This window comes from Phlebotomus argentipes, unplaced genomic scaffold (assembly GCF_947086385.1).
Source record: "Phlebotomus argentipes unplaced genomic scaffold, Phlebotomus argentipes genome assembly scaffold_18, whole genome shotgun sequence".
NCBI lineage: Eukaryota > Metazoa > Arthropoda > Insecta > Diptera > Psychodidae > Phlebotomus > Phlebotomus argentipes.
In genome coordinates, this window is record NW_026776177.1 from 3,160,416 (window position 1) to 3,175,642 (window position 15,227).

General features: G+C 40.8%; 1 protein-coding gene across 1 annotated transcript in view; it reads left to right on the forward strand.

Moving 5' to 3' along the window:
* Positions 1–15,227, forward strand: part of LOC132260137 (BMP-binding endothelial regulator protein) — a 31,798-nt gene that overhangs the window by 14,400 nt on the left and 2,171 nt on the right. The window contains exons 2-6 of the mRNA XM_059758083.1: positions 4,138–4,290; positions 8,548–8,636; positions 12,629–12,728; positions 13,939–14,115; positions 14,593–15,192. Of these exons, the coding sequence (XP_059614066.1) occupies positions 4,206–4,290; positions 8,548–8,636; positions 12,629–12,728; positions 13,939–14,115; positions 14,593–15,192 (1,051 nt within the window). The 5' untranslated portion in view covers positions 4,138–4,205. The remainder of the gene's footprint in view (positions 1–4,137; positions 4,291–8,547; positions 8,637–12,628; positions 12,729–13,938; positions 14,116–14,592; positions 15,193–15,227) is intronic.

Genomic DNA, 15,227 nt, shown 5'->3' on the forward strand with positions numbered 1-15,227 from the left:
TTTCCTTATCTTCCACGCCACTCAATCACTTCTCGTCTGAGTGGAATGTATTTGAAAGTCTCTCTTGTTGCGCCAGGGGAAAAAAGAACCACGAAAGGAAAATCTTGTGCAACAACAAGTCGGTGAAGTTCCACCTTCGTGTGTGAGAGAGAGAGAGAGAGAGACTCTGATGTGGAATTCAATTTGCCGTGCGCGAGCGTCCCACAAAAAAAAGGCATCATTGGCACAGGTTGGCGAACAGAGAGACATGCTGGGGTAAAAATGCTAAAAACGCAGAGATAATTATAAATGCAAGTTGCAATTTATAAATTGCTCTGAATTCTCTTTACTGGAAAACCGTCAAATGCACTCGTCAATCAGGTGAGTTGTGCGCGCGCTTCCATCTTGGCTCTTTTGTGGTGGAAGACGTGAAAAAAATCACTAAAACCAGACTTGCAGTGCTCAAAAGTCAACTCATCTGGACTCATTTGGTGCTTCAGTGCGATGTTTTCATCAAAATGCCAGTCAAATAGTGCTCTGAGATTGGCTAAATTAGGGTGAAATGGAGGAACATTTTGGGGACAATTGAAAATGCAATTTAAGTGCCTTTAGTTCCACTAACCTTGTACTCCTTTCTAGGTGGCAATTAATGATTTCTCTAGAACGATTTTGAGTGCTCTTGCTCATGTTTCCAAGAAGCAATTCTCAATGTCTCATGATTCTGCAAAAGAAACTCTCGCGCGCGATCGTCTGAAGTATTGGCACTGTATGCAAATTCATTCGAGAAATATATCATTTGCGATATTTTCATTGAATCTCTTGTGTTCACAATATGAAATCGCGTAATGACTACTCAGCCATCTCTCTTGCAATTAATGCAAGTATTTCATTTTATAAAATCATTCCTGTGTGGCGTCAAGCATCTCAACATTGAAGTTTTTCACATGAAGCAATTTATTATACACTCAACATCTCATTTGTTATGATCTTGCAGATCAATATGGAAAGAGAGAAAAACAATCTATAGGTAATATTCACTCTTGTGCCTGAAATGTTGTGAGATTTTTCAAATTATTCACCGTGAATTGTCTCTGAATCGCAACAGTGCGAAAAAAGATGTGTATTTCCCGCGATGGGCGCGAGACTGAGACTGAGCAAGGGGAAATTATATAAACCTATAGATATATATGTTAAAATTGAGATTTGGATAAAATTCTCTTCTGACAGTAAAATATTCGTCAGAAAATCAAAACTGTGAGTCAAATATTGAGATATTTGAAGCACTTCAACTTCCTAAAACTCCTACTGATCTGTACACCACTTCTGACCACAATATCTCCCCCTTGAGACGCGAATGGATGAGAAAAATATAGGAATATCAATTGCACAAATAATGTCAGTTGCTGAGCATGCGAGAGGAAAAACTAATTGGCATGAGTGAGTGATGTATTGTGTGATTTCCCAGCGAGGAAAATTGCAAGTTTTCCCACTATTTCGCGCTGTCAATTTTGCATGGGTGCTGAGTGATCGCGATCGGCATCAAGAGATCACTCGAGTGGCGTCTCACTTTGGCATTGATATGAAAGATGTCAACATGAGGAATAGAGAATAATGTCAACAAATACAGAATACTAACCTAATTGAGCGTTTTTTCCGCTCTTTCTTGTGAAATAGAAAACAAAGTCCACGTCTGTGGTCGATACACTGTCAACAGCTATTCTTGGCGTGCTTCTTCCCAACTGTTTTTCCTCCCAACAATTACTTCGGATCTTTGGCTCTTGTCTCTGAGAGCATTTTGCAGTGTGTCACCTTCGGGTCCATATCCATGGCGTGAGTGACATAAATTGAAAGATAAAATAATCACATAATTAAAAACATGTTTTCTCACTTTATATGTAGGCGGATTTTATTCGCATTTTGTCGCTGAACTTTTTTTTTGTCCAACTCCCCATATTTCTAATCATTTGTCCCCGCTCTCGCTGACTTTTCAATTTTTCCAACCATTTGAGCGGCAAGTATATATATGTTTGAAATTCTTCAGGCCTCTTTTTTCGCCATCTCCGCGGTCTCTCCATCAACACTCATTTATCATGTGTCTGCGTGGCTCGCGCACAGGCAAAAGAAAAAGAGATGCTAAAGATGGTGATCAGGAGAGGAGAATTTATTCGAATTTTATAAGCTAATATGTCGATTCCTCCTGCTGTTTACAACTAAAACTAATGGATTTCAAATATGTACACAAAAACCTACATAAAGAGTCGAGATAAAGATGTCTATGCGCCTCCTTTCAACCGTACCAAAAGTCAGTCACTGACGCCGACCACGAGATCGAGTGTGATCTTCACGAGATCGGGACGCAAGGAGGGGGGATAAAAGGCTAAATTATATGGTTATATTAGTTTTATAGACAAAAAAGCATCCAGTGTCTGTTTTGTGGAGAGAAGAGTGAAAGACAGAGTAGGAGAATCTGAAAAATTTATGGACTTTTCGAGAGGTGGAAGGCAAAAAAATGCCAAGAGAGAGAGAGAGAGACAAAAGTGTGTAAACTCAGCTCCTCTGTGAGCCACGGGATTCTTATGATCATCCTGGGATGCTTTATTGCCATTAGGACGACTCTGTAGATCATCTCGAAGTGCTGAGCAATTTCCATCGTGAAATGTTTCTCGGAATAATTGCCAAAGAGTCGCAGTTGAAGCTCTAAAAACTTCCTATTGTGTCCGCCAAGGGGGAGATAATATGGCCAGAAGTGGTGTACAGTTCAGTAGAAGTATTTGGAAGTGAAGTGTTTGAATATTATCATTATATTGCGTTCAAATGTTACTTTCAAAAGGAATAAACGCAATAATTGGAGAAAAAGAATTATTCTTCACTTTTTTCTAGGTTATGTGAATAATTTTAGGCGCACTTTTCCACTACATAACCTCCAAAATCATTTATTTTTTCGCCTAAACTGGTATTATTTACATTTACTAGCACAATTATAATGAAATCCGATAAAAGATCACAATATTTCACTGTTAAACTCATGTTAATTTCACTAAAATTGATCATAACCTCTAAAATACTGTTACAGGATACAAAATTGTTTATTTGATGAGCTATTTGATTGACTTTCTACTCTGAAACAGCAAATTTCTGCTCATTGTCGATTTAGGATATTCCGAAGAAATTTCTTTCAAGGATTCGTTTCGATATCTCAACGTAATTTTTAGGTTATGATGAAAGTGCATCTAAAGAGCGATTAACAATTGAATCACATCAAAATATCCATTGTAAACTTTAATATCTCTAAAACATACTGTTTCTCTGTATGTTTTTGGGTTTATTAGAGTGAAAACTGCATGTATTTTGGGTTAAAAACACCCTCAATTTGAGTCTAAAATAGGAAAAACGCATATTTAAGGCACTGCCAAAGTGTTTTATCTCCCCCTTGATGTGCGCAGCATTTACATATAGCTGAAACCGGTGAAGAGATGACGGTTGAAAAGTGAAGATCGCGTATAATAGATTCCGCGGATGAGACGAGTTACTATTTTATGTGGCTGATTCAAACGTCCTTGCCACAGACACATTCGCAATTTGGCTATTTCACCTCAAAGTCGTAATTTGATGGTAAAAATTAATTAGTGTGGATCGATGGTCGTGTCTCGCTTCTTCTTTCCATCGTTTTCGGTGGATTCCTTCGCCATCCTCGTCTAGCAATTGGATGGCGTCAATTTACTGTACCGTGTGTCTGTGTATCTTTTAATTTACATACTTAATAATAAATCAAATGATAGAAGGAACGCTATTTGGAATTGTTATAGGAATTATCATGGAGGCGCTTCATGACTTGGCAATTTTCATCTTTTTTCCATACCATTGTTGTTGTTGTTGCTGAGTGGTTGGCATGTGGATGGAGAGGCAATAGAGAGCAAGAAGGTGGATATATATGGGAGATAAAGTGGTTGGAGAGGAGATGAAAAGAAATTCCACAGTAATCGATGGTTTGCCTCCAATTTATCAATTTTAACCTTTTCCAACTGCTAAATACGCTGCTTCCTCGTTCAGCTTCCTCGATCATCTTCTCCTGAGGCCCTGACGCTTTGGGCTCTTTGGAGTCTCTGGAGGGAGAATGTGACGGAATACTAATGCGATCTCTCTCTCTCTCCCTTGCAGTGATTTGGCACATTTTTGCGGTTAGAGTGGCAACAGCAGCTAGCATCCAATAGCTGCCGATTGCTGAAATGGATCGTCGTGTGTTGGTCACTTGGATGCTGACCCTAATTTTCCTGACCTCAATATCAACTGTGAATGCAGCTGAGAGTATAAGTGAGTACTAACTATACACAGTCAGTTTTCCCACCTTTTCAGCCATGAAGAGCACTCACAGTGACGCCTTTGCACACTCTGCAAAATCAGTTCAATGCAAAGGCTTAAGGATCACGTGAATCTCTCTCTCTCTGTAACTCAACTGCAAAGCTTTCGCACTGAGTACACCTACTATATAGCCGCGAATCAGGTTTAAAAAATACGCACAACATGAAAAGAAATCCATGAGCTGCCACAATGTCTTCTAGCGTGAAATATGCTTCGATCCTCTCTATCTCTCATAGCAAATAAACTGTCTTATTGAATGTTTATTTTCTCTGTGGAGTATTCGTAGTATCTCCTCGTTAACAATGTTACAATCCTCTCCTCTTTTTTCATCTCTCGCGCTCTTTAATTTGTTTGTGGCAATAACAAATCTCGTCTCGCTGTGGACTGTGTTTGCATTAACCAATTAGGTTTTTTTTTCTCTTATTTAGTAGGATCATGTTAAACTTACCTTCTCGCTCGTCAAATATTACCCACCATAATTGCAGTGTCATGAAAATTTCTATTATTGAACACTTTTCCATCAAACACAATTGTGGGCATCGCTTAATTTGACTTTGTTTACAAATTTGTGATCGATTTATTTTTAGAAGAATGTCAATCAAAACGATCAAAGCCCACCTCCGCGATCGCTTTTCAGAGGGGGGAGATCAAGACATTTAGATGGCCAATTCCGGTGCTGGAGGATTTATTTTAAGAAATCAATGCCATTGTTACAAAACATGAGACAATATTGAGTCCTAAAAAAGTGCCTGAAAAACAGCGCTCAATCTTGTCTCAAAGTTTATGCAATACAGAGTGGGTTAGAATAACATTGAAAAGAGAAATGTTAATATTGTGAGGAGGGATTGTGCAAGGGAAAAATTGGAGCTGACTTAGAGTTGTTTTTAAACACTGATTTTCGTCACTTAATGTCCAGAATCATCGAGATTATTGTCACTAAATGCAAAATGCTCACAATGTAATTGGAAATCAAAATCATTTCCAGTATAATTGCCACACGAGAACAAGTGTTTTCCCGATATTAATCACAATTGAGTATCTCTCTGTCTCTCGCCAATTACCTGACGCCTCGCCGCACGTCGTGTGGCGTCTGAGGCCGTGCTGACATTTTTTCCGGTAATGAGTGATTTGAGCCCACGGCAAGGGGGAGATAATATGGTCAGAAGTGGTGTACAGATCAGTAGAAGATTTAGGAAGTTGAAGTGTTTCAAATATCTCAATATTTGACTGACAGTTTTGATTTTCTGTTGATTATTTTACTGTCAGAAATTAAATTTTGTTTAAATCTAAATTTTAACATATTTTTCTAGGTTATGTGACTGATTTAAGACCTAAATAACATCTTAAAGTAGAAATTCTGACGCCTAAATGGAAAGTATTTTCACTTTATTGACTGAATTGCATATTTTTTCTCACTGAAAATCTTGATTTCAAGAAAAAATGCTAAAGTCAAACATAACCTCAATTAGAAAGTTTCTATACAAGATTTATAAAGTATATCTAATCTTAATTGAAGAATATGATTAAGAAAATACACGCAAGTGCAATTTTGAAAGTAAAAAATCATAAAATATTGTATGAAAACGAGAGTTTTGAAGTTAATAAAACCTTAATTTAATAAAATATCTCAATTATATCAAAAATGGTTATCGAAAACAGCAAATAAAGTCCGAAAATCATCCAAATACGCAGTCTGAAACAGAGATAAAAGACTATCAGTTAGATTTTGGTTAGATTTTAGTCTTGTTGTAAACACACCTTGAAGTCTGACATCCTGGGAAGTGTCAGGAAGTGGAAGTGTACAGATTTGAGCCATATTATCTTCCCCTTGGCCCGCGGAGCCCGGCCGCCGCGGATGTATCAGTGTGACTTTATTATACTAATTAAATTAAATGAAATGGAGGCGCATACATGCGTCTCGATATGGAGAGAGTCCCAAGAGTGGCAGCGGAGCCGGCAAAGTAACACGCGACTGACCATATTTGTAAAATGATACATGATCACGGGGACGCGTGAGGTGGGGAATAATTGGAAGTAATCGGTATTCAATTAAGCGACAGTTTACCGCCATGCAGAATCTCTCTCTCGATGTTAGAAGAATTCCCAAGCACCGGTTCTTCGTCGGAGCGATGGAAACTGGAAAGTGCGCCTCTTGAGCCACGTTCTCTGGCAGCGATCTCAGGGCAGTAGTCAGTCACTGGAGAGCACGAGACCAAACACTTCTTTCGGACTGGCGATAGTGCGAGGCGCAGAGTGGAAAATTTTAAACCGTCCGATTGTACAGTTAAAGTGGCAAAAAGTGATCATCTCCAAGTTGATTTTCATGTGATCATGCACGATCACCATTCACTTCTTCTGCAGCAACTTTGGGGCGACCCAGAGAGACAAATGTGCGCTGATGGCTGAGGAATTTGAATGGGAAGAAAGGTGACTCCTTTCGAGCGCCGCGATTTCAACCGCGCACAATGGCAGAGAATATGATGAAGGGTTCAAGGAGAACCACTTGAGACAAACACTCTCGCTAATAATTAATAATTGCAGCCTGGCTGCGATTTCGATGCAATATTGCACTAATATTGCAACGAAAAAGCCACCAATCGAAGAGTTATTGCATGACATTTTCGCAAATCAACACCGTCACAGTGACGCTGAATGCGAGATCTCCAGATGGAAATAGAATTTGTCTGTTTTCATAATGCACTTCAAGCCACACACAATGTATGATCAATGGAAATGAGTGCAATTGACGCACACACATGTGGAATTTTCCAATGCGCCGCACAAACTTTCAGACAAGGGGATGAATTGCGTTCTTTCAGCATCGCGACAATCGGGAAGGTGTTCCGCGATTGGGCTCTGGCTAGAGTGAAGGAAGCTTGCTTGATTGTTGAATTCCACATGAGCACAGAGAGAGAGACATGTTTGATTGCTGGCAAGAATTCGAGAGGAGCAGAATAGCTCGCGATCGTGTGCGTGTTGTGCGGATCGCGGCGATGCGCGAGTGCAGAGTGGCTCCGCATTGATGATGGAAGGTGCGATCGTGCGCCATCCGCGGCCATCAAGGCCACATTCCGCCTTTGGTCAACAATGTAATAACTGTAATGTGTGTAATCATTTAACAAGTGTCTGTAAAATGCCATAAAAGCCATAACGCTGATTGTTATATTCAAAAACTTGCAGCCCGAACAGAGAAATGATAAATGTGCTCTTCGCGAGCGCGCGCGGCCGCCAATTCCGGATCACTTGTCGAGGTCGATCTGCATAATGCCGAAAAAATGCGATCACGTTTCGAGGACTGCGGCGCGATGTCGCGGAATGTCTTCGGTGGGTGGCTGGCGCGGATCACATGCAGAAATGCTCCATCGCACATGATCGGCGCGCCATGAGATTGCGCGATGCTGATGTGCAGCCTCGGCTGCGTGATCGTGGTGAATAAGAGAGGCTGGAATGTCGTCCTCCCCCTCCAGGCGCGAGTATATATCTGTGAAAAAAAAATCAAGTTTTCCGACTGTTTTGATTGCCGTCTCCGCACATTAAAATTTGTGATATTCGTGTTTTTCCTTCTCCATTTCCATATCATTCCACACTGGATGATCACTCTCTTATTTCACGAGGTGCGAAAGAGAGGGAGAACCTGTTTGATCAATCGCGATCACCTGAAAGATCCGCGGCTGAGAGCGAGCAAAAATCGAAGCCAAGATCGACAGAGACGCGATCTTTTCCTTCTCTTTCACCGTGTGTCTCTCTCTTGGCCTGTGTTTGTTTTTCTTCCGAGACTTTAAGCTCACAGTACAAGATTTGATTGTATTTATACGATCACTGAATTGCCTGCAAGAGTGTCACCAGCGAGAGACTCTCGGCGGTGCAAAAAATGCTGAAGAACCAGTAAAGAATCCTCATTGTCAATTCAGCCACTATAAATATATGTTAAGGAAATATAAAGTGAACATAAAGAGAAACAGAGAGAGAGATGAGGAAAATATCTACATTTTTTGGAAATCTGAAATTCCATCTGCGAATAGAGAGAATGATCGTGTCGTAAATTAAATTAATAAACATAATCGTGATAGTTTAGAGAGAAATAATGATAATTAATTGAGATATTATTTAAAATAGATAGAACAATAAATGACACATTTTTGGTAATTTATAATATATATCTGTTGTTTTTTTTCTCTTCTCTTTTCATTTTCCTACAAATATTGACAGTGGGCAAACGAATACCGTGCACAAATGAAGGTGAAGAAATTTCCGTGGACGCCATCCCAGACGGCCATTGTTATCGGTGTATTTGTCTGGTGAGTCTCAAATTTCATATTCATCCGTTTGACCAATTAGCTTGACAATTAATCTTTGGCGCAAAAAAAGTGTGCCGACAGACTGAAAACCCATTTAAAAGAAATGGTAAGAAAATGTCTCTAAGAGTGGGAACACATTATTTGTTTCTCTCTTCTTTTTTTTTTTGAGTAAAAAGTAGCAAATTTTATGCGAACAACAATTGATCGATTGCTAACTTTAAACAGCGTTTGTGAAACTTTCTATGCAAATATTTCTTGCATAACAGCTGACATTTAATTTTACAAAGAACGGCTCAAGCCGCATGATCTGAACGATGAATAAATTTGTTCAATTCAATTTTAATTTCTTCGCAAAATCCCAGGGAGCACAAAATTCAAAGATCTCAAAGTTGGGATTTAAAATGTTAATTGTTTGGCTTTCTTTCGCTGAGATTTTAGCATTTCGGCTGATGCACTAGCGAACGTAGCGGCAACCAGTAAAAGTACCGAGGTCGCATCATGTCAAATCATGCCATTTCAATCATATACTTCGTGATAACAACACTCAAGTGAATTGTATAAATAACGCCATACAAATAACCTCAAAAGTGAGAGATTTACATGTTGTCAGACCTTTTAGTTGGACTTCCTGGTTTTTTTGCTGAGTTTCAGAAAAAGCAAAATATTTAGCTCAATATTTAGAGAAAAATAACAGGAAAATTTAGAACATTACTAAGAAAATGGATGAAGAATTAGCTAAATGAAGCAAAACAATTAGCTGAATTTCGTCCGCAGCCTTTTTGAGCTAAAAAACTAGTTTTTTTTAGATTTTTGGGTTTTTTACCTCGCTGAAATTGTACTTTCTTTGTGGTAATTTAACTCTGTCTCTAGAATATCACATTGTCGACACACGGCGGGCTTTTCATGAATTTTTCCCAGCGCGATTAATCCCCGAAAAAGGTCAAAGTGACAATCACACTTTTTGGCAAATGAAATCTCAAAAGCTATAAAGTCGAAAATTGCTTAACACCCAATTGACGGGCAAATGAAAGATCAGCAGTGATCTTCACTCTTTTTTTCTCTCGCCATTCCTATAATGATCTCTCATTGCTGCGCGGCAGCGCGATTGTCAACTTTATGTGCGCAGTGCGGAAAAAATCTATTATCAAATTATAATTTCCGGGAATTTTTCGTAATATGGAAGGCTTTTTCTATGTCTCCTCATCTGGTATTTAATTGTAATTATTTTTTCCAACTATAAGCACAAAGTGCTCTTAGTCTCCGCCAAACACACACACAAACACACAATTTAATCAGTGCGTTCCCTCTGCGAATGCCTAATTGAATTCGCAGAGATGTTGGACATGAGAAGGCGGAGGAGCGGAAGGCGAGTAAAAATTGTAAATAAAACATGCGAAAAATTGTATTGTGGAAATAATTACAGAAAAATGATATCGTGTGGCACACGTCCGGTCACTTGTTCTGCTCACTCTGCACTTCTCCATCCTCTTCTTGTTTTTTGGGGGGGGAGTTGGGTGAAGTGCAGAAGGAGGAAATTATGTGTGTGCTTTTTGCATGATGATTGTGAGAGGAATTTCATTAACATTTTGCAAAAATTTTCCTCCCGAAAGCGTCACACAATCTCCGCGAGTGCTGATATGTGTTGGAAAAATATTTAAATTCAATATCACAGCAATTACACATCGCGCCTCTTCTTTTTATGACTGGGCGAGAAAGAGTCAAATATTTGTGATACTTCTTTCTGCCAACATTTGGGGTGACTGACCTCGAATATTAAAATTGTTGCTCCCACCGAATAAATTTATGTGCGATCATTAGCAAGTGGACATGCTCCCCAAATAAATACTTGCCGAATCGCAATAATAAGATTCTCAGAGTGATATTTGCAATCACTGCAGTGGCATATTCGGCGTGACCTAGAACGCTGAATGATAAGAATTCAGATTTTTCAATTATAATAATAGATTTCTATACAACAAAGTTGAAGACGTGCCGCTTTTCAATCCAATGAGCCGCGCGCGCGCGCGCAATTCCCACAATGCTGACTCTTACACATTTTCTCATTTTACAACGTTAAAGGCATATCAAGGGGAAGATAATATGTCTTAAGTCTGTACACCACTTCCTGGCACTTCAAAATGCCTGTTTTTCCTTTTGCAAGAAGATATTGCTGCAAGAATCCACTAAAAAACGCCTTTTGAGTGTATTTTTCAACCATAACCTCAAAATATCACTAAGAGATCGTCAAAAACTTCATTTTGGCGTTTCGAAAATCACAAAATCATCTGTTTCTGGTTTGCCAATGAACTCAAAATTGCTGATTCAGAGTCACAATCAACATTTTACAAGTTTAAATGATTATTTTTGAGGTTATGTTCGATCTCAAAACAATTTTCAATGTTTCTTGACATCAAAAAGGTTCAGAATACATAGTTTATTACTTGCAAATGCTTGATTCTACCAATAACTAGCTATATTCTCGACTTGGGTGTAAGAATTGATGTGCTAGAAAGTAAATTTTTCACTGGTTACATAACCTAGAAAAGTTTAATTATTATTTCAATGTCAAAAATCAGAGTAAATCCAAAGAAACAGGATAATTTGGTAGTTAAAGAAGCACTAAGGCAAGAATACAGGAAGTTCTCTGATCTGTACACCACTTCTAGTCAGATTATCTCCCCCTTGGGGCGTATCAATCACGGCGCAAAGTGCCAAAGTATATCGTTTAAAGTCCAGAAGAAAAGTGTAACACATTGAGAATTGCAAGAAGTTAATTGACGTCAATATTTTCCACTATATAAATTTGAATATACACTTTATTGCTTATAAGCAATGGTCTGGTGCTGTAAAACGTAAGCAATTCTCGCGGTTGTGTATGCAAGAAAATTATATTTGATTCTTTTTTTCATGCGGTATTTACTCGCAATTTTGTGTTTCACTGCGCGTGATTTACGCGCTTTGCGCACTGCGCTCGAGTGCTCAGTGCTTCCGCCTTTCTTCGCATGTCCACCCACTTTTGACAGGGCGTCTCGGGCGGAGCACCCACTCACCTGTCCCGGAGATCTTCCAAACACTCCAGCAGACGCCGTGGCAGCGCTGAATTTATGGCGGTTTTCGCCATCCTCGCGTTGAGTCATGTTTTGATTTATTTTCGGGCCGAACATCTCTGGACCCAAAAACACATCAATTAATCCTCCTAATGAGCCGAGGATCATTAAGGGGTTCTGTGTGGTGGCAAAAAATGAAGCTCTGAAGCCGAGATGATGATCGCCGAGATGAAATTGAGTGTGTCGCTGAAGATTGGCTGATGTGGCGCAAAGAAATTAGTGCGACTTGCGCTTTTGTTGCAACTTCTTTTCATCGCGATGTTTTTCAATGTGACCCACTTTGGGTTTTCGAAGGATTCACCTGATATTTCCGTGAACACACGCGCGCTTGTGTGTACACTAAAATAGACATAAATGCGACTGCGAGAAACCGAGCCAAGAAAGGCTGGAGAGCAATTCAAATTAACCTGTGTTTGGGGAGTAACAATAAACCCGCGAGATGAGTGAATATGTTCCGTATCTCAATAAAATGATTTGTGTTGCGCGCGAGATCATAATGCATATATATATATTTGTGTTTTTTCTTTGGGCTTTTCTTGTCTTCTCAGCAAGAAACCGCCTCAAATTGGAGTGTGTGTTTCTCACAACAGAATTTCATCATGATCTCTGCGCGGCAATGAAATGATCTTGGGTGTCAATATTAGTTGAATTGAAGCACATTTTGCCGCCACGGCAGAATAAACAAACAATGTGTGTTCCCATCTCTATTTGGCTGGAGAGAGACATGACATCTGGGGGGATGTGGAAAGTGATCCTGCAGACTGTGAGTCTGCACGGAGAGCGTCGCGAAACAATGGCACATCTCACATTTCATCCGTGCCTCTCTGGCGGGCAAAATTTCAATAATTGTTATATATTTCTCCATTTTCCGGAATCGACATGCAGAATGGCTTCGTGGAGTGCAATAAGGATCAATGCCCTTCTGTCGATGACTGCTATATGCTCATAAAGAGACCACCGGGCGGCTGCTGTGCAAAGTGCAAAGGTAAGGCCTTTTTCTTCCCCTTTTCTCGCACATCCAGCTAAGAAGAAGAGCGCATGGGAAAGCTCCGCGCTCTCTCGCGGGGAAAGAGTGCCGAAGGAGGAATGCAAGAAGTCAACAATGGTGAAATAATACAATAACAGGCAAACAGAAAGACGAGAACGTGTGGTGTGGAATTTCGCTTGTTGTTTAATTGTTTCTGAATTGTTTCTTCCCCTCCTTTTCAAGTTCAATTGCCATTTTCTTCGTCTGATCGCCTCTGGTCGATAGTGAGATGAATTTTTTTTTAAATCTGCTGACCAGAAAATTGATGCGCGGTGTTTACTTCTTAAGACACAATTGCATTCTGACTCTGGGAAAATAGTTCGGTTTTGCTGTCATTGCTAAAAATGCACGTTTAATAGATTATTGAACTCTGTCTCGCTGAAATTGTTCTTCAAAATACACTCGAGCATAGAAATTTAATACATTTCTATGCAAACAATAAAATGTTCTCGTGTAAACTGTTGAGTCTGATTTCATAGAAATTTCACTCAAGAGTTGAAATAATTGTTTATTGTAATTTGAGAAAATCTATCAGTGGAATTAGTTGAAATTTTTGCTTAACAAATGTTTCAGGTATTAAAGGTATGTGAAACTTGAGTTTCATTGGAGTGTTTGAAACATTTTTTGAATCTGAAACGTTTGTGCAGCAAAGCAGTGGCGTAGTAAGAAGAGTCAATTTTTGGGAAAAATTAAGAAATATTGTGCCTAAAGTGCATTTATGACTGAAATTACACACGAAACTCTTAGAAACCATTCTCAATTTGGCATAATCGGCAAATGCAACATGCGGAATTGTGCAATTGCGGGGTGAAATGTGAATGGAGATGCAATCTCAAGGGTATTTACACTGCAATTCTTAATTGGGTCTACGATGGCGAATGAGGAGGAGACAATGCACAATCAATGCAGTGGCATCTCCACGGTGGATGCTGAGATATCTCGCGGCGTGAGATTAAAAAGACATTCAGGAGTCGCACAATTTAGCCGGTGGCGGCGGCTGGGACTCTCCCAGTGCGATTACTAGAGATCGCGAGGCGCCAATTTGAGATGCTGGAGTGGAGATATGGCGTTAATTTATGGGCGCACTTGAGGGGAGAGAGATGTGCTGTCCCAAATACAAGTAGCAATTTTCTAACCTCTCTCTCTTTGCCTCCTTCCTCACCCACAGAATGTCTGTATCGCGGCAAGACGTACGCCAGCGGCACTGAGTGGACAGATCCGGAAGATCCGTGCGCCAGCTTCAAGTGTGTTGCGGGCATCGTGACGGAATCGAACATCCAATGCTACACGCCCTGCGCCGATCCCTTCCCACCCAGACCCGGCCAGTGCTGTCCCACGTGCATCGGTGAGTATCTTCGGCCACAACTTGAGCCACTTGGCATCGCGGGTGATTCTGTGTGCGCAGCTTTTCCGCGATCTTGATCCATTGGCGAGACAATGGCGACAGTGTGTTTCTCAAGGAAAAGCCTCGGCGCTGGAGAATTTGCCATCAAACTCGGAAAAAAAGCAGCAATTTTTCCATGATATATTTATAGAAATTGAAGATCACAATCGGAAATGATGATCTTGTGGGTGGGAAGCAATTCTCTTGAAGACATTCTCTTTAATTAAATTATGTTAGTCATACGATGGAAAAGCAGAGTGGATATGATAGAGGCAATATTACTTAGCACAACTACATTTCCGGGAAAATCTTGGGGATTTGCTTGATAGAAAGAGTAAAATTTTAATGATTTCGCGCTCTTGTTTGATGATCACATTCGCATGAAAACCATTTTATGGCATCACGAGGCGATGTTTGACGCACTTTCTCTTCACGTAGGCTGCTTGCTGAATGGGCAGCGAGTGGACGAGGGCCGTGAGGTCACTCTGCGAGAGGATCCGTGTCTCAAGTGCCAATGCAGTGGGAAGCGGCTGACGTGCGTGAAGAAGGCGTGTCCGGTGCTCCAGTGTCCGGTGTCGAAGCAGATAAAGATGCCCGGCGAGTGTTGTCCGCGATGCACGGAGCGTCGGGAGAGTCTGCAAGTTTCCGGCGGCAAGTGCTTTCTGGGGAAGGGTACTCAGCCGGACAAGACGAAGTTCGAAGCCGATCCGTGCTCACCGTGCGTCTGCACGAACGGCACCAGCATCTGCAGACGAACCACGTGTCCGGTGCTGGAGTGTCCGCCGGAGATGCAGTACCAGAAGCCCGACAGCTGCTGTCCTAGTTGCCCACCACCCACCATGGAGCTGCAGTCCGTCTGCAGCCACAATGGGACTGTCTATCAGAACAACGACACCTGGGATCTCAGCCCGTGTGCCGCGTGTCGCTGCCATCACGGCACGGTGCGCTGCACGCAGACGAAGTGTCCGGAGACCAAGTGCCGACCCAATCACACCCTGGTCACACCGCCCGGGCAGTGCTGCGCCAAGTGCGAAGAGAGTAAGTCCTCAGCACGTGATTCCACAGGCTTTAGT